Raw genomic sequence first — 20,907 nt, 5'->3', positions numbered from 1 at the left:
CCATTTGATCGTGGCCGAGGCACCTAAGTGGGCGCTGGAGAAGATTAACAAGGGTTGCCGCGCGTTTTTCTAGGATGGGACTAAGGAGATCCAGGGAGGCATGTGTGCGGTGGCTTGGAAGAGGGTGTACCATCCCAAAGAGTTGGGAGGCCTAGGAGTCATGGATCTCTACAAACAGGGGCTGGCCCTTAGACTCAGGTGGGAGTGGCTGAAGCGGACCGATAATGATCGACCTTGGCAAGGTCTGAACCTCGGCACAGATAAACAGGTGGCTCTGGCCTTTGACAGCATGGTAAAGTGGAACATTGGCAAGGGTTTGCAAGTGCTGTTCTGGAGGGATCGTTGGATCAATGGATCAAACGTCGGCGAGATCGCGTCACTTCTCGTTTGCAAAGTCATGAAGCAAGTGGTGAATAGGAGGAAGGTCAATGAAGCGCTTCATCTTCATGCATGGACCCAGGATATCATGGGTGAGATGACCACTGAGGAGCTGCTCCAATTCATAAGAATGTGGGAGATAATGATCCAAATGGAGTTGAGGCCACACACGGAGGACACCCCGATCTGGCAGTGGGAGGCAAGTGGCACTTATTCGGCAAAATCGGCCTACAAGATGATGTGCCATGGAGGCATTCGGTTTCAATGCGCTTCGGCAGTTTGGCGATGCCGGGCTACCCTAACATGCAAAATCTTCATGTGGCTAGCCCTACAACATAGGATTTGGACATCTGACCGTAGGCACAGACACGGACTGCAAGAGCATAGTTTGTCTTGTTTTCTGTGTGAGCAGGAGGAGGACGCGGTGGAGCACCTTCTCATACAATGTGTGTATGCCAGACAAGTCTGGTTTCTCTGCTTCAGGAGACTGAGCATTAACATAGAGCTCACGCCTACCAGGGATCATACATTGGGTGACTGGTGGATGGCTTCTAGGAAGCGCATTGATAAGAGGGATCGCAAAGGTTTCGATACCCTTTGCACGTCGGTATGTTAGAACATCTGGAAGCAGAGGAACGACAGAGTCTTTCGCAGCAACACCATTGCCTCTAAAGCGGACATAGCCGAGGCAGTCCACAAGGAATTCTTATTGTAGGCAGCAGCGCGAGGAAGAGAACTAAACATCATAGAGTAGTAGCCTAGCGTGTGGGTAGTGCATGTTGTGGTGACAGCCGAGTGTGGCTGGGCACTTGGGTTTTATCTCTTGTAATTAACTCTCTCCCTTTTATAAAGCTAAGATGCGCAATTTGCATACTCTCAAAAAAAAAAGCATCGGGCAAAGCCAATGAACGTTGGGCAGTTTCATGAGGTCAATGGCCAACTCACTTTTGCAAGGTGGTTTTAGCAATCTGTTAAGCTCGAACGAATTGTCAGCACAAACAACAGCGTGACGCTTCTAATCAAGGTTCCCTCCGCAGGACGTCCCACACGCATCAGATGATGACAGGTGCAGGTGATGCAACCTACGAACTAGAGTTCACAGCTCTCGTGTGCTGATTTGTGAAACGGTCAGTCAGTGCTGTCTGTGTCCAGATACAGTATTTTTCAACTACACTACCGACCGTCTGGAAACAATACTGTGGGAGATTTCCACGTCTCAAACTGCCTAATGGCTCGTTAGGTTAATCCACGTCCCAAACCAAACAAGCATATAAACAACAGGAAAATAATTAACTGCATCAGCTTGAGGATCTCATGTTCATCGTTTACTTCTGAAAGATAAGAAAAAAAATATGTATTGCCACATCAATTTGCTTTACTTGAGGACAATGTTGAGTCACATATCTATACACATTTGTCGAGAAGTCACTGAACTTCTCAATACAACAAGGAGCCAAGGTAAAGCCATATAGGGAAATCAAACGAATGGCAATACAACATAGAAGGAACATAAAAGTAACCTTCTTTGCTACACAGAAAAAGAAACATATAAGGTTGGTGATTTTACATGGAGAGATTGGGTGTGTCAAAAGTTTCCTGGCAAGCATTTTCATCGGACAATTTCAAACGTTAGAAATTAGGATAGGATCAAAGATACCAACAGGCAAGTGGCGAAGTATTTGGTACCTTAGGCTAACAAGTGATCTATGTGAAGGTAATTATCCTGTCTACGATTCGTGTGCGGCACAGAGGGCATTCCGAACAGGCAAGTGCGCAAGGCTTGCACACTGAAGAAAAGGCATAACGTTAGTAAACATAAACGACAAGGATGTTTAGCACATGAACGCAATTCCCTATCATGACTTACAGCAAAAATGCCGACAAGGAAGCAAAACTGCAGCAGTTGCGGATTCAAAACATACTTTGCAGACATGGGAATTGCCATCTTTATCACTCAGGGGGTCAGTTTCCTTCTCCTTCATCTCTTGAATTTTAGCCTGCATGCAGCAAAACATCAGTAATCCAGCAGCCATTCATGATAGAATTTTATTTTAGTACCCAACAGAAGCTCTGCCTCTTCATTAAATGGAGAAAAGAATTAGCCAGTTAATAAGAGAAACCAGCCTAAAACTGAAACAGACTCATCCCACTAACTAAACTAGGCCCAGAGCCTACTCCAGCTGCCAGTGCAGCCTTCTATGATGGAATGAAGACATTAGTTTACTTGTGAAATGTAAAAGCTGTTATGTTCAAATCGATCACTTTAGTTGAAGCTGACGATGTAGGTCAATTTAGATTACCATTGCAGGGCATACCTCAAAGGTTCGTACAGGGATCAACAGCTTAGCACGCAAGGGCCTTAGTTACTAACCACTTCCTCTGATTCATAATAATAGCAGTTTACAAAAAACAAAATCATTCAAACATTTTTAGGTTTGACCTTTATAGCATAGAAAGAATTGCACACATCGTCATGAATATGTGCTCATAACATATTGTTGTTTTATTAAAAACAACACTTCTTAAGCAAACTGTGACCGAAATGCTACTTTTAAAGCCATGTCAACGTCTAGACTACTTAAATTGTGAATCAGAGGGTGTATTGTATACCAAGTCTTACTAATACTACAAAGGCATCACACTTATCCCACAGACTATTTTGATGCATATGAGAATGGTAATGGTACACAAAGTAATGGACATATGTCCACCCCTTCATGAAACGAAAATTATAAACATACCTTGAGACGAACAAGAAGAGGTTCAAATTCTGGACTTCTATATTCTTCTGCAGTCAATGACTTCACAGTATCATCTGACACTTGTTTCTCAACTAAAGCTACATTTGTGTCACCTTTGTTTTCCTTTGCATCATTAGTTATGTCAGCTAGATTGATAGACCGGTCATCAACGTTTAAATCAGATATGCTGAAAGCCCCTCTCTTCAACTTAGCAACAAGAACCCACATGCCTGCTAGATCATTTTCTAGAGAAAGCTCTTTTTTCTTTGCTTCATCAAACTTCTTCTTGTACTCCTCTTCAAGAAGCTCCTTCTCTGCCAAAGCTGCTTCTAGAGCAGCTTCCCTCTTTTTTCGCGCCAGTAGCTCCATCTTCATATCCTCTAAATCAAGACTCCAGGTCCCAACTTCATCCCTGCCCCTACCTGCTGGGCGCCCCTTTCTAACAGGAACCCTGGAATGTGCCATCTCCTGGGAGATTAATAACTCCTTTGCCTGCCTTGCATTTTGTATCGATAGCTTTGTAACTTCTTCAGCCAAATTCTTAAGCTCAACAGCTGCAGAAGATGCCAATTCTTTTGCATAAGCAGCTTCCTCACTTAATTTGTGGTTCTGATTGATTAGGTCTCGATTTTCTTCAATCACTTCCAGATGCTGGTATTTAAGCTTCTCAGTTTCAACTTCCTGTCAAGATATATTGGCAAAGTTGATTGACTCGTTTAATAAGGGAAAAAAACGTGAACTAATTATGTACAACTAACAAATGAACATATAATTAGTATTGCATATCCACGCGCTTAAAAGAGTGCAGCACAAAATTTAGCACAATGTTCCAGCAAATCATCAACAAATACGTAGTGCGTTTTATACAATATAAGAATATGCCATAGATGCACAATATATCATTATAAACAAAAAAAATTAAAGACACAAAAAAGTAGTGCAGAAATCTTGAAAGAAATCCAGTTAATCTGAAGATAAAACAGATTAAACCTTGGACTGAAGTTTAGATTTCAAATCAAGAATCTCCTGATGTGTGCATTGTTCAGGGGATATGTTGGTTTTCGGTATGAGCTGTGCCTCAAGGCGTAGAACTTTTTCTTGTAAATCATTGATTTCCATACTCTGCAAGTAGCAAAAAGAATTCGTTCAACAAATTAAGTATTTCCCACTCGAATATTCTAAACTGAAACTAGGCACACATAAAAGGAAGGAAGAAGGAAAGAGAACCTTCTGTTGTAGCTGCTCCTGAAGGACACGATTATCGGCCGATTTTAACTGTTTCAACATATAAGAAGACAATCAGAACTTTTCTAAAATATATCTATACATGTATATTGAAGACACATCAATTTTGCGGGAAGCACACTGAAAATTTAGTAAGATCACCTCTAAGTCAAAAGCCTTCTCATTGCATTGAGCTGTCAACTTCGTAATAGTCTGTTTCCACAAAACGTATGTTACTACGCAGGGAAGGGGATACACAAATAATTAAGAGGCTTATCTTTATACTAGACAACATTACCTGCTGCATATCCACCATAGAAGCATTAGCAACTGATGCCTCACCGCTTTCCATGATTTTTTGTTCCAGGGCTCGCAGATGCCTCCTCTTTTGCTGGATTTCATGCTCTAGATTCTCTATCTGTTATCAAAGATACATGCATGAATATTAGTTACAGTGCAACGCATTGGAACATCATGAAGACATAGAAGATGATACATTCTATCAAAAAGAGGTACTACAAAACTATCAAAAGAGGATGTTAAGGGGCCATCTATCAGAAGTGGCATATTTAAAATGGAACGGTTAAAGTAAAGGGCGCAAAGCAAGATAAAATATCAACCATGAGCTTTAGAACATATTCAGAATCCTAGAAAAATAGCAGAAGTGTGTAGTGTACGCAACTGTCAAGCACTCCATGTGTCTGTCTTTCAGTAACACAAAGACATATGCTTATTTGTCTGGATACTTATTCAGTAGAACAAGAAGTTGAATATTGAGCACGAAGTTAAATGTAAAAAATGCTAAGAATGGGATGACACCTACTTGATTCTTTGTCCCTTCAGGGTCTTCTATTGATTGTTCAATTAATCTTTTCAGCGAACTGGTACCAAAAGCAATCTCCCCAGCAAGCATCTTAACTTGCTCAATCAATAGATCCAAATGATCCGATTCCGTGATTCCCACCTGATATACAAAGTACATTAAGCTATAACCAATAATCATTCGTAAATTCAGCACGTTCTCTTTCAAAATCCAGTATAAAATTGATTCTTAAAAAGTATAAAATAACCATTGTACTGTCTATTGAATGTCTAGCATCAGAGCTACTGAAGCCAGGACCATTGTTAATATAGACTGTTGGACATGTTCCATCAGCCAGTGCAAAATAAAGATCCACTACAAGTCTCCACTCGGTCCTTGACTCCTCTGTCTGCCCTCCTGTTGTATCTCCTCCTCCTTCCCCTCCTGACTCCTATCGGCTGTCGCGGCCTCTTCCTTTCCCTTCTTCACCAAAGGTCGCTGCCTCCACCACACAATGGTGCTGCCTCCGCACTAAACTGTTGTTCCTGCCACAGCCACCTCCTCCATACCTCTTGCTGCTGCCGCCTCCTCTCTAGGACTTATTCTAGATGTCCAGTACCTAGATCTGATTTTGGTATTTGCATTTGGATTTAGGGCATGGCAAATAGACGCTCTCGATCTTAGTTTAGGTTTTCCATTTTCATATGGTAATATCAACTCCTTGCTCTCTCATAGCCTCACTAAATAATTTATTTATTTTCAAGTACAAATAAACGCTTCTAGGAGTATTATCTAACAAAAAAAACAGATTAATCGATCCATTCTTGCTTTATGGAAATATTGTATCAGCATATCGCAGTATCTGTATCGCAGATGCCTTCTATTCTTGGGAAAGGATAAATAGAGCTCAGCACAAAAATATTCGTGGCAGTGAGAATAGAACACAACTCCCATACATGACTTTTCTCCAAAAAAAAACTCCCAGCCATGACTGTTAAGAAACAATGCATGACTGCAATGGGGAATAAGCTGTGACTGTTACACGCACTAATTGCACGTAATGTTTTTAGTGGAAAACCAGTAATATGGCCAAGTAGGTTTTGGATTTCTAATATTGTAGTTTTCCAAATGTTGTTTTGAGCCAAACAAGTGACAAGACATATTTTCCACAAGAAGTTGTGCATCAAAAAAATAAAGAACGGCAAGATGATAGCTATAAACCTTAGGATTATGGCATGGGCACATGTCACTGGTTTACTGGTCAATTAAAAAATGTAGAATGCAAACCTGCATTGAATCTTGTCCTGAACCAGTTACTGAAGAAGGATCTCCGCTAGCAGACCTTAGTCCATTGATCTCATCCAACGGATCAGGCAAAGCAGATGATAAGGTGTCCTTTGATGTACTGTCATTTTGGACTACCGTAGTACTATCTTGGGAAGAGCTTAGCTTCTGAAATAGATAGAATTAGTACATTTTCTAAGTTAAAAGAGCATGAGTTATAACTTCATAGAATCAAAAACCTTAAATATGGTAACAAATGCAGAATCAGATCAATAATGAGCACCCACATCTTCCTCACTAACAGAATTTTGGTGCTGAAGACGAGACGAATCTGTCAAAACAGGAATATTGGTCTTCGTGGAAACAAGTATTAACTTGGTCAACCGCTGTATTCTGCTCATCAGAGCAGCTTTGGCATCCTCTTCCTCCTCAAGGCGAGATTGCATTTTTACCTGGCCCTCTTCCAACTAAACAAGGCAAAAGAAGTCATTTTTTAAGCATTTACCAACTTAACAATATGAAATCAATATAAGTATTCATATATAGAACAGTAAAAAATCAAGCATTTGCATAGATGCCTCATAAACCATTGTGCTCCTTAGTTTTATCTGGCAAAAGCAAATGAAGCAGACCTGTTGCCGTAAAATCATTATTTCTTCCTGACTAGCACCCCCAAGCATTCCTCTCCTAAACTCATCAAGCTCTTGCTTTAGAGATGATATTTCTCTCTGATACTTCTTGATCAAAGACTTCTCATCAACTAACTGCAGAGAGAAAATAATGAAATGTCCATTAATTATTCAAGTAATGGTGCCACGGGAAGTAAGAATCGCATGCTGAGAACATTTACCCGGTTACGAGAGGCATAAATTTCAACACGTTTTGCTCTGCTTGCAAATTTCAATGTATTATGGGTTTCCTCCATGTTACTCGATGCTGGGGTAATTGTGCAAATTAGCTGCATAAAGAAGTCAGTATGTCAGCTGGACAATTGAAAATAAAGTTTCACTACACGCTGCAAAGATAGCCTCCACCAGCACATGTAGTGAGTTCCAAAGCAGGAAGCTCTAAAGAACGGGTAGATACTTACTGAGACGTGACCATGGCCACTCAGTGATGACTGCAGCAGACGAGTCAACTTAGAATCTCGATAGGGTATATGTGTTGCTCTCCCTTCACTGAGCTTCCCGATAACCTTTGAATTAGGAAGTTAAGTTCAGAATTAATCAATAATTACATTAAGGATACCAGAAACATAAGTGGCCCTGAAGTAGAGGTTGCTTAGAATAAATGTACAAAATATGTTGCCACATTCAACAGCTCCAACTAATTACCAGATGATGTCCAATATAAATATAAGTTCAGGTGTGCTCCCTGAAGTTCTAAAACAGGATCTCAACAAGATGTGTTTCAAGTTGAAATTTACGACAATAGGCATAAAACGAAAACCCTGAGTTGTGACAGGTAATTAGAAACAAAAGCTTACTGTTCCGAGAGTTAAAAGACTCTTGTTAATATAAGATCCTTCCCTTCTTCTTAACCCCGTAGTCTCTGTCTTAGAACTCTCTGAGCCAGCTAGATCAATCAAATTCTATAGAGAAGAAGCATTAAAAAGTAAGACTAGAAAGCGTAGCGGTTGAAAAACGTAATCTTGTTTATGGGTAAAACAACATACAAGCTGTGAGTACATGGCTCCGTCGTACTCGTCACCACGATCACTGCTTTCAATCATCTGCAGAAGAGCGCACAAATATTATAGACCCAAATAAATAAATACAACATATCACATGTGAGATTCAGAAACATGATGCATCATTATCAAGAAACCCAAGAGCATCCGCCATACAAGAACAATAAGGCAATATTCATAAATAAATTGATTAAGTTCTTCACTCTGCAACTTCTGGAAACTAATTTGGAAAAGCTGGGCGCCACCGCAGGTTAAGTTCTTCCACTGGCTGGCTAACCAGGATCGCTGCTGGCAGCCAACAGGCTCGCCCGCCGCAGCCTGCAGCACCACCCCCGCTGCCTACTATGCGATCAAGCCCCGGAAACTATGCGACACCTCTTGTTGGACTGCACCTTCGCCCGGCAAACCTGGCATTGAGGTACTGACTTGGCTAGGAGTTCAGATACCTACACCAAACCATGAGGCAACGCTAATGGACTGGTGCTGTGCGCAACACAAGGAGCAACAACGCTGCAGCGCAAAGCGCTGGCATCTGTCACCCTCCTCGTGCCTTGGATGATCTGGAAGCACATGAACGAGTGTGTCTTCGACAATGCCAGCCCTTCAATTGCTACACTTGTAGGCAGGATCAAGGACGAAGCTTCTTCTTGGGCGACGGCCGGCGCTCTAGGACTTAGAACTGTCTTGCCCTCTACCTGGGATGTCCACTGACTTCCTCCCATCTATCTGTAACCCTTGCCTCCTAGGAGGATTGTACCATACTTCTACCTTTTCAATGAACTGTCTTTTGCGTTTTCTCGAGAGAAAAAATTTGATTAAATGCCTTAAATACTGATGGAATTTCTGAGCTCACCATAGTGAAAATAGTATGACTTCGGCTGCTAAATAAGTTGAAGTTGTTTGAACCAACATGCCGATGCTCTGTCATTTGAAGTAGTATTAGTTTGACTCTGATAAGACTACAATTATATAGTAGGTCATGAATTAAAATATCACCAAAACAGAAAAAACTGTGAAACACTCAGGTAAGACAAAAAGTGTGAGTAATTCAGAAATTAGCACCAAAATTGAGTTAGCAAACTGAATAATTACAACTGTGAGTAAAATCATATGTTGTCGAGAAATAATATTAGCTGATGCTTAAACCTTTTTTTTTACAGAATGGATGATGTTTTAGGTTTGCAAACTAAAGTATCTATGAATTAATCATATTGTGATTGGGAATATAAGAGAGACCGGCGTTGAGAATAGATTATGGGAGAGAAGTCAGTGGACAATAGTAGTCTTGATAATATGCAGCATAACTGATTTAGAGACAATAATTTCTCGCAGACTGAGAAACTGCTGATCCGTTAAACAAAAGCAATCATAGGAAATCAGTGGCTAGTTATTGGTTCTACAAGAGAAGAAAATCATACAGTTCACAAGCAGACTAATGCATTGTAGAGAGATACTGCATGGCTAACAGCACAGGTCTACCCCGCAAAAAAAAGCACATGTTTCACAGAAACAACACCTTCCTGGTGCATATCCATACCAATCGGTGACCCCTACCATCTAGCCAGTAACACTCTAGTAGTAGGGAAAGCAATATATTATAATCACCTTCGCCAGCAGCTATGAAAGAGAGAGCATGTCCAGGAGAAAGTACAACTTCTTCTTTTATTCCTTCTACATATGTTCCCTGTAGCAGAAGGAAGAAGATCAGCAGAAGCTCAAAACTAGATTCATCACTGCAGTAGATAAAGGCATGAAGCTACATTGGCGTTATTGCATATAACACAGCTTGCATCGTATATGAACAAGGAAAAAACAACACTGAGTCACTGACTACACAAACAAGATCTTCATGTCAATCACTCTCAGAGCCAAATGGCACTCCAGACATAGTTTACGTGCTCACTTGACATGTAACAATTTCATTACCAAAAGAAGGCCACAAAAACTGATTATCATTTTGATAACTTGCAAATCAAATAGATGGCATTCTGCTGGAACCATTAATCTAGTCAACATTTCATGAGGAAACAACAAGGTTTAAAGAAAGATAATGTGCAGCAAGTACGAGCAATATCCATATCAAACCCATGAAAGCTAAACTAATAATATTACAATATCTTCACAGTTTGTTAACTGGATGGAATGATGGCCAGAACTTTAAAAACAAAACAAGGTAAAAAGAGGGGCAGAAAGATAATGTGTAGCAAGTAAGAGTAATATCCATATCAAACCCATGAAAGCTAAACTATCAATATTACAATATCTTCACAGTTTGCTAACTGGATGGAATGATGACCAGAACTTCAAAAATGAAACAAGGTAAAAAGAGGGGCAAAACGAAAAGCAGATTCGTACTAGCGAGAATAACAGCAAAAAACTAAGAAAATAAGTACCAAAAATGTACTCAAAATTAGGTTTCAGGAGGAGATGCAAAAAATTAAATACAGAATTACAGCACAGATACAGAAGCAAGACAATAAACATAGTGTAACAATTGTAGAGGATTAAACCTGTGCATCCTCCCTCACACGCAGATTTTGTCCAGTAGGATCAAGCAGATCATTTATCACCTGCAATAAAATGTACAGATTTAAACCATCCAGATAGTACTAGATGAAAGTGCATTCTGGATACAGATAATCTGCGATGGAGTGTGACTTGTACTCCCTCTGTAAAGAAATATAAAGGTGTTTAGATCACTATTTTAGTGATCTAAACACTCTTATATTTCTTTACGGAGGGAGTAACTTTTAACTTGATCTTCATGAAAGGCAAGGAGCTCAATAATCAATATCCGGAAATCATAGTATCACTCAGACAGTATTCGTATAGCACAAGATTGGAGGGATATGACAATCACCAACTGGCATGGGTGTGGCTCATGCAAGCTGCACCCACACCAAGAATAGTTAAGACTTAAGATTAGATATTTCCCTAAATAAGAGACTAAAACTGTTAGTTGCTATCTTATGATTAGTTGCAATCTTTCTCTAAGCACAAGGTTTTTTCACATGCAGTGCTTTGGACACCATGCAGCACATAGTATTCACTTGCTTAGTGCGGGATTCAAGCTTGGCTGGGATGCCTTCCACCTGCAGGAACCAACCAGCAGAACAACAGGACAGTTGATATCTTTAGTGGATTAATCTCTGTAGATCTTTTGACTTTGTTCAAACAAAGGCCAGCCATATATGAGGAGGTAGGCACATCCACACATCTACCATCAGGAACGTGAAGTCCAACCAACAAAAATAAGTGCTGAGAGCATGCAGCAAAACGAAAAAGGGAAATATGAGGATAATTAATGGGAGCACACTCTAGGTAGGGAAATCAACCAGGAAATATTTTGCGAATGGTCAGACAAGTCAGTATTTATATTAATTTATAACAAAGAGAAAAGGCACAACACACAAGGATCAAGTGTTACTTGAGTAACGCTGTTGGACTATTCAAGAAAGGGATAAATGCAGTGACTTTGGAGAAATTTACGAAATGGAGATACCATACCTCATTATAGATTTCCAGGTATGATACACGTAGCAAAAATTCCCTACCAGGAGTCTGTTGGTCAAGATATGCAAATCAAGGGTTCAAGTTCAGTATAACCAGAAAAAATGACAAAATATTCAATAGATATGAGCAGCAAAGAGTAAACAGTAGAGTTGATAAAGAACACGATTTACAACAAAACAGAACGTGCAAGTTTTGTATATAGGTTTGAGTATGTCATAATGGCCACAATTGAAGTTGTCAGCCTTCCCTCTCAGCCTCTCAATGCTCTTCAGTTAATCAAATAAATAAGATTGTTTTATTTGTTCGCTAAGTGAGTGAGGAAATCCTTGTGTAAAAACCAACAAAAGAACTCTCCAAACTCATAAGTCCACTTTCCAGGCAGTTTATCTTCAAGAAAGAGCTACCACACAGTTATACAGACTCAGTCTTAACTCTTAACTCTTAAAGCTCTGTTGTTTGGAAATTCAGATTATTGTGGTCAGCTGAGTTTGGATATAACAGATCATGTTTGCATGACATGCATAAACATGGGCTGCTTTGGTGATACAGTGTTCGAAATTATATTTAGTGTTTATCCAAACGATGCTTTGTGGCTAGTAATGACTAGGAAGACATAGGTACAGATTTACGAGGTGATTAACTAGTCACCAAAGTAAAGTGTTCCTTCATTAAAAAATATAAAACAAATCCATTAGTGCAGTTAAACATATTTACAGTGTGGAGTTTAAATGCTATATTGCTATGTAACTCAAGCACTTGCTGTCATACCTCTTGTATTAAGCTGAAGACATCCTTGATGGCTAATGGGATTATTCCAGGACAATTCTGGTCACCCTGTGAAAGATTGGGGAACAAATGAATAGGCAGTATAAATATTAGTCTTGTCTTCACAAATCACAAATGGACTTGTATCCAACAATATTATTTTCGAAAAATGGATATAGCACAATCATAATTGTTACCACGTGAAGTAGCAGGTGCAGAAAATCGATTGGAACAACGGAATTGAACTGAAAGGAATATGCTAAAGGGAAGACCCTTCAAAGAATAATATCTTGCTGCTATTCTACCTGTGTTTTGACCTTATTTCTGTAGAAAATAAGAACTTACATGCATTGTGTGGGTTTTCCCACTGCTTGTGACACCATAGGCAAAAACTGTCCCTACAAGTTAGTACAAAGATGTGTTCAGAGATCAGTGACTATGATAAGCTAACAATTCACCATACAAGGCAAAATATGAATTATGTAAGAATACATGCCATTACAGCAATAGCCCTCATAAAATATCGAAGCATTGAAGAAAACGATATGGACAATAAGAGTAAATTAGGTATCAAAGGAAGCATGATGAGAAGCTAGAGATTGGATATCTCATAATGCACTGTGCAGTGACGACAGTAATATTACATATGGGCATAGAGTGAAGGTGGACAGATAAAAGTCTCTGTGGCTGTTGAATTACATATGACATTATAATTATATCAAAAATCAACATAAAATGTGTAGAGTAACCTAAATAAATGAAAGTAACATACCATTTATGCCCTCCATAGCACCTTTCACAACAGGCCGAGCAGCAACATCATAGACAGCCTCTGTAGCTGTTGAAGGCCCAAAAACTCTATCTAAACAAAGAAACAAAGTGGAGAAAAGAGATTAATTATCATGTAGAAATCAAGGTGACATAATATGTTGATTTATCTTAGTTGGTTCGCCAGTTTTAAATTCAGTTATATTGATTTACTGTGACCAGTAACGTTTTATCACAGTAAGGGAACGAATCAGGATAACTGTTTAGAAACTACTCCCTCCATCCCATAATTTAAGATGTTATTAACTTATTACAACCAATATATGAGTATGTTGGCTGTAATAACATCTTACAATAGGGGACGGAGGGAGTAGTAAATGCCATTAAGTTTGCTGTGAAACAATTTTCTGGGTCTTTTTTCAGCACATGTGTCCAATTTCTATTGATAAAGATCACAGCACAGGGCATCAGCATCATCCATGTCGTACGATCAACGTCCATGGAGAATATCAGACATTCCAGAGAACTACATAAAGCCTTGTTGGTATCTACATTCTAATGCATCTCAACAGTGAACCACAGTTCTTGAATTTGCAAATGGATACCTTCAGACTGAATTTTCAATATATCTACATCTCAGGAGGCGAAAACTAAAATGAACAAAACCCTGCGTAAGTATGAACACAGGACCCCCCCCCCCCCACACACACACACACACACATGTCCATACCCCGCATATCAAAGGTGATCAAACCCATCTGTGTATCTTTATATGAAGCCACGAATCATGCCACAAACTTCAATGAAACTTCAGGGATCTCAGCACTTCCCAACATCTCAGAGGAAACAGCATCCTTGCCTCTGGATAAGCTTTGTTATGGTTTCATGCCCGCATTGGACACTCTTGTGAGCAAAAGGATCTCATAAACTGTATTTATATCATAGGCTTCGTAGGCTATGTGTGAATGTGAAGTACGCCCATCTTCAGTCTAGATTTCAAAACGCCGTTCTAAATCATAGGCTTCATAGGCTATGTGTAAATGTGTGGGCATAAGACTGTCTTATCACTGTGCCTTTTAATGACATAGATCAGATAATATCATAATGCACTCCATACTATTCATTGTACTTAACAAATAAGCACATACAAAAGAAGGATAAGTCAAAATATCCATATGCACATACGTTGTATAATACACAAGTAGTGAAATCATACAGTGAGAATTGGAACTTCTCTCTCAGGTATATATAATGTAGAAGCGGCAAAAATTATCCACGCCCAAAAAGCCACAAACTGATGATATATATGTTCTTAACTACTCCAGGTATCTGGCTGGCATGTGCCCGTTCTCAAATTACCAGCCAACACCAATGTTTCCCTTCACAAATACTCTGTATCTATAGCTTGAACAAGCCTTCAAACATCCACTGGTTGTGGACAAATTGGGCCATGGGACCTGTACTAGCATTGCTTATGTAAACCGTAGATCTCACTGTCAAGTCATCTGAAATTCTTAACTGAAATTCACAGCATACTTAGTGAGGGCAATTGAGAGCAAACAGTCTTCTGCAATCTCCATAAAAACAGTCTTCGCAGCATACTGAAGTCAACCTCGTGAAAAATTACTAGCTGTCGACTAAACAATATCAGCTGCCTCTAGAAATGTGAACCAGGACTAAAATTTTCAGTTCATCCTCCCTTGTCTTGGCTCTTATGAATTCTGTCAGCCCACAATACTAGCCGACTCCGTACTAATTTCAGTAGTGCCTCACTTATGGTGTAAAACGTGTATGTGACTATGTATAAACATGCATATATCAGTTAAAGTGTGTATGTGACTGTGTAAACATGCATATTTCACCAATGTACCCTGGAGAAAGAATTGCATTCAATAGCCGAACCGATATCATCCTCAAAATTTGCATGAAGAATCCAAGCCCCCAAATCACAGATAGCTCAAAACTACTAGTCAGGTACCTAACTTGCCAAATCACCAATCCCACAACCTACATTGCCAAATCCCAAATAAACCAACGGAGCAACAAAGCGTAGCTGCTTACCATAACCATAAGCCGATGGCTGGACGTAGTCACACCGCACAAGCCGATCCCCGTCGGGATACCACGTGATCTCGTCGCCGCGCTGGATCTCCCGTTCGCTGCAACCACATCGAATCCAGCTCAAATCAGTCGGAATACTGGCGACCGCGCCCCGGCAGAAACCCATAGCAACAGCTCCCGCAGGCAGATCCCCGCAGCCCCCTCCCAGATCCCCACCTGAGTGGCCGGAAGCGGATGGTGACGGAGATGCTGTCGCCTGATCGGGAGGTGTCCTCAATGACGAGCTCGTCCGCGCTAGGGAACGGCACCGGAGCAGGAGGCGGCGGCGGGGCGGGGGCGGACCGGCGTCCGGGGGTGGTGGACCTCGAGCCCCCGCCGCCGCCGTACGAGGAGACGGAGGAGGAGGAGCGGGGGATGAGCCGCCCGGCCATGTAGGAGCTGGAGGAGGAGGAGGAGGTCGGCGGGCGGCGGCTCCCCGCGGAGAAGGGCGAGCTGCTCCGCCTCGACGAGGACGACGAGGACGGCCGCGAGGACATCGCGGATCTCGCCCGCAAGGCGACGCACGCACGCACGCACGCGGCGGTGGGGCGCGGCGCGGCGCGGACGGGCGAGCGAGGCGGAGGGAGGGGTAGGTATCCGAAGGTCAGAGGCTTCACATGGCCTGCTCCATTCAATCCAAAAGAGAAGAGAGGCCGCTGCGTCGCGAGATTTTAAAAGCGAGACGCCACGCCGCAGAAGAAGCAGCGCAGCAGCACGGGGAGGAAGGAGGAGGCGGAGGAGGCTGTACTGCTACCCCTTGCTCGACGCAGCGTAGGTGGGGACCACGTTGACCACGTGGCGGCGCAGTTACGCTGAGCTGCCGGGGTAGTACCCCCGCGCGGCCCACCCGTCGGTCGGCGGCGGTGATTTGAAATGGGGGGACGGTGAGACGGGTTACGTGTGGCGGGCGGGAATAACTGCGGCGTGTTTCGCTTTCTGCGGGAGTTTTTATTGCTCTCGGGGAGGGGCCAGGGGAAAGGAAAGGGAAGCGGTGGCCGGTGGGAAGAGGGAAGAGGGAAGAAGGCAGCGGGCGTGAGGTGGGAAGAAAAAAAAAACTTAGGTGCGGTGGTGAAACGGGTGGTGGCAGCGTGCGGCTTTCCTGGAGGCGCACGCGATCTGCTTCCACTGCGGCAACTGAGCGCTGACGCTGGGGAGGGGAGCTGGTTGGTGTGGTGTGGTCACCAGCTTTGCTTGGTCTGTTGTTATTGGGTTTTTTTTTCTCTTTTTCTGGGATCCTTTGGACTTTTTAAAACCCAAGGTTTTGTTGTTCTCGAGATGGGATTTGAAATACGAATTTGAACTTACAAAAGAGATCGTCGCTCGTCTGAAGTACCGACTACCGAGTACTCTTATGTTTGGCACAAAAGCTAGAAACTTGAAGACTTTAGATTTTTGGACTTTGCAGGCAAACGTCTCGTTTACTGTTGGATTGAGGCACGAATCTTGGAGCATGGGAGATCAGCCGCGTCAGCAAATGAATTTGTTCGTTCAGGAAAAAAGACAAACGTCGCGAACACCCCCACTCCTCTGTCTTCCGAGGTTTTCTTTTCTCTTCCCCTGCTCCTCCATTCCCCTCACATCATGGCGATATGAGCAGATCCGGCGGATCCCAAGCAGTTCTCCGAAGTGGGTGGTGGCGCATAATGGCTCAGCTGTAGGGGAACGCAGTAATTTTAAAAATTTCCTACGAACACGTAAGATCTATTAGGTGATGCATAACAACAAGAGGGGAGAGTGTTGTCTACGTACCTTCGTAGACCGAAAGCGGAAGCGTTATGACAACGCGGTTGATGTAGTCGTACGTCTTCACGATCCGACCAATCCAAGTACCAAACGCACGGCACCTCCGCGATCTGCACACGTTCAGCTCGGTGACGTCCCTCGAACTCTTGATCCAGTTGAGGTCGAGGGAGAGTTTCGTCAGCACGACGGCGTGGTGACGGTGATGATGAAGTTACCGGCGCAGGGCTTCGCCTAAGCACTGCAACGATATGACCGAGGTGAAAATCTGTGGGGGGCACCGCACACGACTAAGACAACTGTCAACTTGTGTGTTCTAGGGTGCCCCCCTGCCCCGTATATAAAGGAGAAGGGGTAGGCCGGCCGGCCCTCATAGGGTGTGCCCCAAGTAGGATTCCTACTAGGAATCATATTCCTAGTAGGTTCCCAACAAGAGAAGAGAGGGGGAAGGAAGGAGAGGGAGAGAGGGAGAAGGAAAGCCCCCCCCCCCTTCCCTTGTCCTATTCGGACTCCAAGGGGGGGCTGCCCTGGCTGCCCTCTTCTCTCTCCACTAAGGCCCATGGTGGCCCATTAATTCCCCCTGGGGGTTCCTATAACCCCTCCGGCACTTCGGTTTTACCCGGAACACTTTCGGTGTCCGAATAACATGGTCCAATATATCAATCTTTATGTCTCGACCATTTTGAGACTCCTCGTCATGTCCGTGATCTCATCCGGGACTCCGAACTATCTTCGGTACATCAAAACACATAAACTCATACTACCGATCGTCATCGAACGTTAAGCGTGCGGACCCTACAGGTTCGAGAACTATGTAAACATGACCGAGACACATCTCTGGTCAATAACCAATAACGGAACCTGGATGCTCATATTGGCTCCTACATATTCTACGAAGATCTTTATCGGTCAAACCGCATAATGATACGTCTCCAGCGTATCTATAATTTTTTATTGTTCCATGCTATATTATATATTGTTTTGGATGTTTAATGGGCTTTATTATACACTTTTATATTATTTTTGGGACAAACCTATTAACCGGAGGCCCAACCCAAATTGTTGCTTTTTCCTATTTTAGTGTTTCGCAAAAAAAGAATATCAAACGGAGTCCAAACGGAATGAAACCTTCGAGAACGTGATTTTCGGAACAAACGTGATCCAGAGGACTTGGAGTCTACGTAAAGCAATCAACGAGGAGAGCACGAGGCAGGGGGCGCGCCTACCCCCCCCCCCGGCGCGCCCTCCACCCTCGTGGGGCCCACGTTGCTCCACCGACGTACTTTTTCCTCCTATATATACCCATATACCCTGAAACATCAGATACGGAGCCAAAACCCTATTTCCACCGCCGCAACCTTCTGTACCCGTGAGATCCCATCTTGGGGCCTTTTCCGGCGCTCCGCCGGAGGGGGCATTGATCACGGAGGGCTTCTACATCAACACCATAGCCTCTCCGATGATGTGTGAGTAGTTTACCTCAGACCTTCGGGTCCATAGTTATTAGCTAGATGGCTTCTTCTCTCTCTTTGGATCTCAATACAAAGTTCTCCTCGATCTTCCTGGAGATCTATTCGATGTAATCTTCTTTTGCGGTGTGTTTGTCGAGATCCGATGAATTTTGGGTTTATGATCAAGATTATCTATGAACAATATTTGAATCTCCTCTGGAATCTTTTATGTATGATTGGTTATCTTTGCAAGTCTCTTCGAATTATCAGTTTGGTTTGGCCTACTAGATTGATCTTTCTTGCAATGGGAGAAGTGCTTAGCTTTGGGTTCAATCTTGCGGTGTCCTTTTCCAGTGACAGCAGGGGCAACAAGGCACGTATTGTATTGTTGCCATCGAGGATAACAAGATGGGGTTTATATCATATTGCATGAGTTTATCCCTCTACATCATGTCATCTTACTTAAAGCATTACTCTGTTCTTATGAACTTAATACTCTAGATGCATGCTGGATAGCGGTCGATGTGTGGAGTAATAGTAGTAGAGGCAGAATCGTTTCGATCTACTTGTCGTGGACGTGATGCCTATGTGACGCCCGGATAATTAAGCTACGGTAAACCTCTGCTACTGATGCCATGTCATCTCGGTTACTGTAGATAAACTCGCGTTAGTTCAAACGATTCAAATTCAAATTTAAAATATAGGCAAACAACAAAAGTTTTCAAATATAAGAACTAAAAATGTTCGAGATGTTGCAAATTTTTCACTAATTGACATGTAGAAACTAACATCATTTGACTCACCGATTAGTCCCTAGTAAAATTTCAAGTGGCCCAGCAACAACTAAAATAGCCTTTTAAAAATAAACAAATGTTTATGTATTTTCCAAATCACTTGAAATCTTGTGTGCTAGCTCAAAACATTGCGTACTAGTTATGTGACAAGTTTTAGTTTCAAGAAAACTTTTGGGGTATTAAATTAAAATACAAAGCGATGAAGAAAATTACAAGACAAAAAATATAAAAGAAAAATAAACAAAAGAGAAAGACCACCGTGCACTATAGGCCTAGTGCTACAGTGGGCAGCCCAAGCCCACCACCAGCCTTTTTCTCCCTCCTCTGTACAGTACAGAGAGGAGGCAGAGGCTTGTGCGTGGCGGCCATCCCCGCCTCCATGGCCATCCTTGCCGCCGTGTCGTGCATCCGGCGAACCCCTAGAGATGTATAAGAACACGCCCACGCCCCTGACGAACCCTAGCTTCCCCCTTTCTCCCCACACGCGCCGCTGCTCTCTTCCCCATCCACACCCGACGCCACCGTCGCCGTGCCGTCGTCGTTCGCGCGCACCGGAAGCTCCCTACGCCACCTGGGGACGTCCAGGAGGACCGCCACTCTCTCCTTCGTCCGTCCCGGGGGCCAGCTCAAGCTAGGACACCGCGTAGCCTCGCCATCGCCTCTTCTTCCCGCCACGGTCGTCGCGCGTCCCCGCCATCGATCTCCACCACCGGGCCTCCCCGGCCATCTCGAGCTCGTCTACGACCTCCCGGTGAGTTGATCCTCCATTCCCCCTACTACCCCCTTGCTTTGTCACCGTATCGTCGTCCCCGTGCTTCGGTCGCCATGGCCGAAGCTTCGCGTCCGTGCGCACTAGCCTGAGTAGGGCCCCGTCCGCGTGCACCCCTGCCTGCCAGCCCGCGCTCGCCTGCTGCCTTGGCCGCCCGCACACCGTGTGCCGCGCGCGTCTGCAGCCGTTCGCTGCCGGGCTCCCCTGCTGCGCCCGCCTGCTGCTGCTGAACTGCTCCTAGCCACGCTGCTGCTGTTGGCTATGTTGCTCATGCTTAACTGCTGCTGCTGATGCGTTGCTGCTGCTTGCTACTCCACAGTCGTTTGCTGCCACTGCTTGCTGCCTCCAATGCCGTTGCCTGATACTGCCACTGCTGTTGGCCATGGCCATGGTCATGGCCGGGTTGTGTGTGTGTGTGTGCCGTGTGTGGCCGGCTGTGCCACGGCTGTGTGCCTCTGGTCGGCCCTGTGTAGTGTGCCGTGTGTGTGTGTGGGTGCAGCGTGTGTGTGTGAGGCCATGTGTGTGTGGCCGGCTGGATCTCTAGATGAGGCCGGCCCTGTTTAGGTTAATAGCTAAGGCCCCGTTTGATAGCTTGGTATTTTTTAAGTATTCTAAGAATACTGCAGTTTTTTGGATTACCATGGTTTTAATTACAACGAGGTGTTTGGCTGCCATTAAAAACAATGGTTTTAAAACTGCAGTATTGGGTAGACTGTGGTTTTTTCTTTGTATAAAAAAAAGAACTCCTTACCTCTTTTTAAAAAGCAGAGCAGCTGAAAAGAAGGTACTACCGTTGTTATCTTCTTCCCCGATGTGCTAATAAATCACTCGATCTAGCCGCTACTACCTGCGGACGGTGCCGCAACCCATCCTCAAATGTGACCGGAG

At 43.3% G+C, this 20,907-nt stretch overlaps 1 protein-coding gene across 1 annotated transcript; it reads right to left on the bottom strand.

Moving 5' to 3' along the window:
• Positions 1-1,717: 1,717 nt before the first annotated feature.
• On the bottom strand, positions 1,718-16,262 carry LOC109771660 (kinesin-like protein KIN-7K, chloroplastic). Its single transcript, XM_020330359.4, has 25 exons — positions 15,443-16,262; positions 15,227-15,324; positions 13,170-13,259; positions 12,743-12,795; positions 12,401-12,466; positions 11,627-11,680; positions 10,630-10,689; positions 9,725-9,803; positions 8,973-9,040; positions 8,105-8,161; positions 7,916-8,020; positions 7,520-7,624; positions 7,280-7,387; positions 7,062-7,193; positions 6,717-6,896; positions 6,433-6,597; positions 5,167-5,307; positions 4,642-4,761; positions 4,506-4,556; positions 4,347-4,394; positions 4,110-4,241; positions 3,120-3,800; positions 2,246-2,375; positions 2,065-2,165; positions 1,718-1,974 (listed from the first exon to the last, which is right to left on the bottom strand). The coding sequence occupies exons 1-24, from the start codon at positions 15,760-15,762 to the stop codon at positions 2,083-2,085; spliced, it is 3,126 nt and encodes a 1,041-aa protein (XP_020185948.1). The 5' UTR covers positions 15,763-16,262; the 3' UTR covers positions 1,718-1,974; positions 2,065-2,082.
• Between the last annotated feature and the right edge of the window lie 4,645 nt (positions 16,263-20,907).

Source organism: Aegilops tauschii, chromosome 1 (assembly GCF_002575655.3).
Source record: "Aegilops tauschii subsp. strangulata cultivar AL8/78 chromosome 1, Aet v6.0, whole genome shotgun sequence".
Taxonomy (NCBI): Eukaryota; Viridiplantae; Streptophyta; class Magnoliopsida; order Poales; family Poaceae; genus Aegilops; species Aegilops tauschii.
The sequence above is the reverse complement of the archived record's forward strand: the minus strand, read 5'-3'. Positions and strand labels throughout refer to the sequence as shown.

Coding starts and splice junctions, on each gene's coding strand:
- LOC109771660 (XM_020330359.4), bottom strand. CDS start 15,762: ATGTCCTCGCGGCCGTCCTCGTCGTCCTCGTCGAGGCGGAGCAGCTCG. Junction 12,796..13,169: donor TGCTATGGAGGGCATAAATG/GTATGTTACTTT, acceptor ACTAACTTGTAG/GGACAGTTTTTGCCTATGGT. Junction 4,395..4,505: donor AGAAGGCTTTTGACTTAGAG/GTGATCTTACTA, acceptor ATGTTGAAACAG/TTAAAATCGGCCGATAATCG.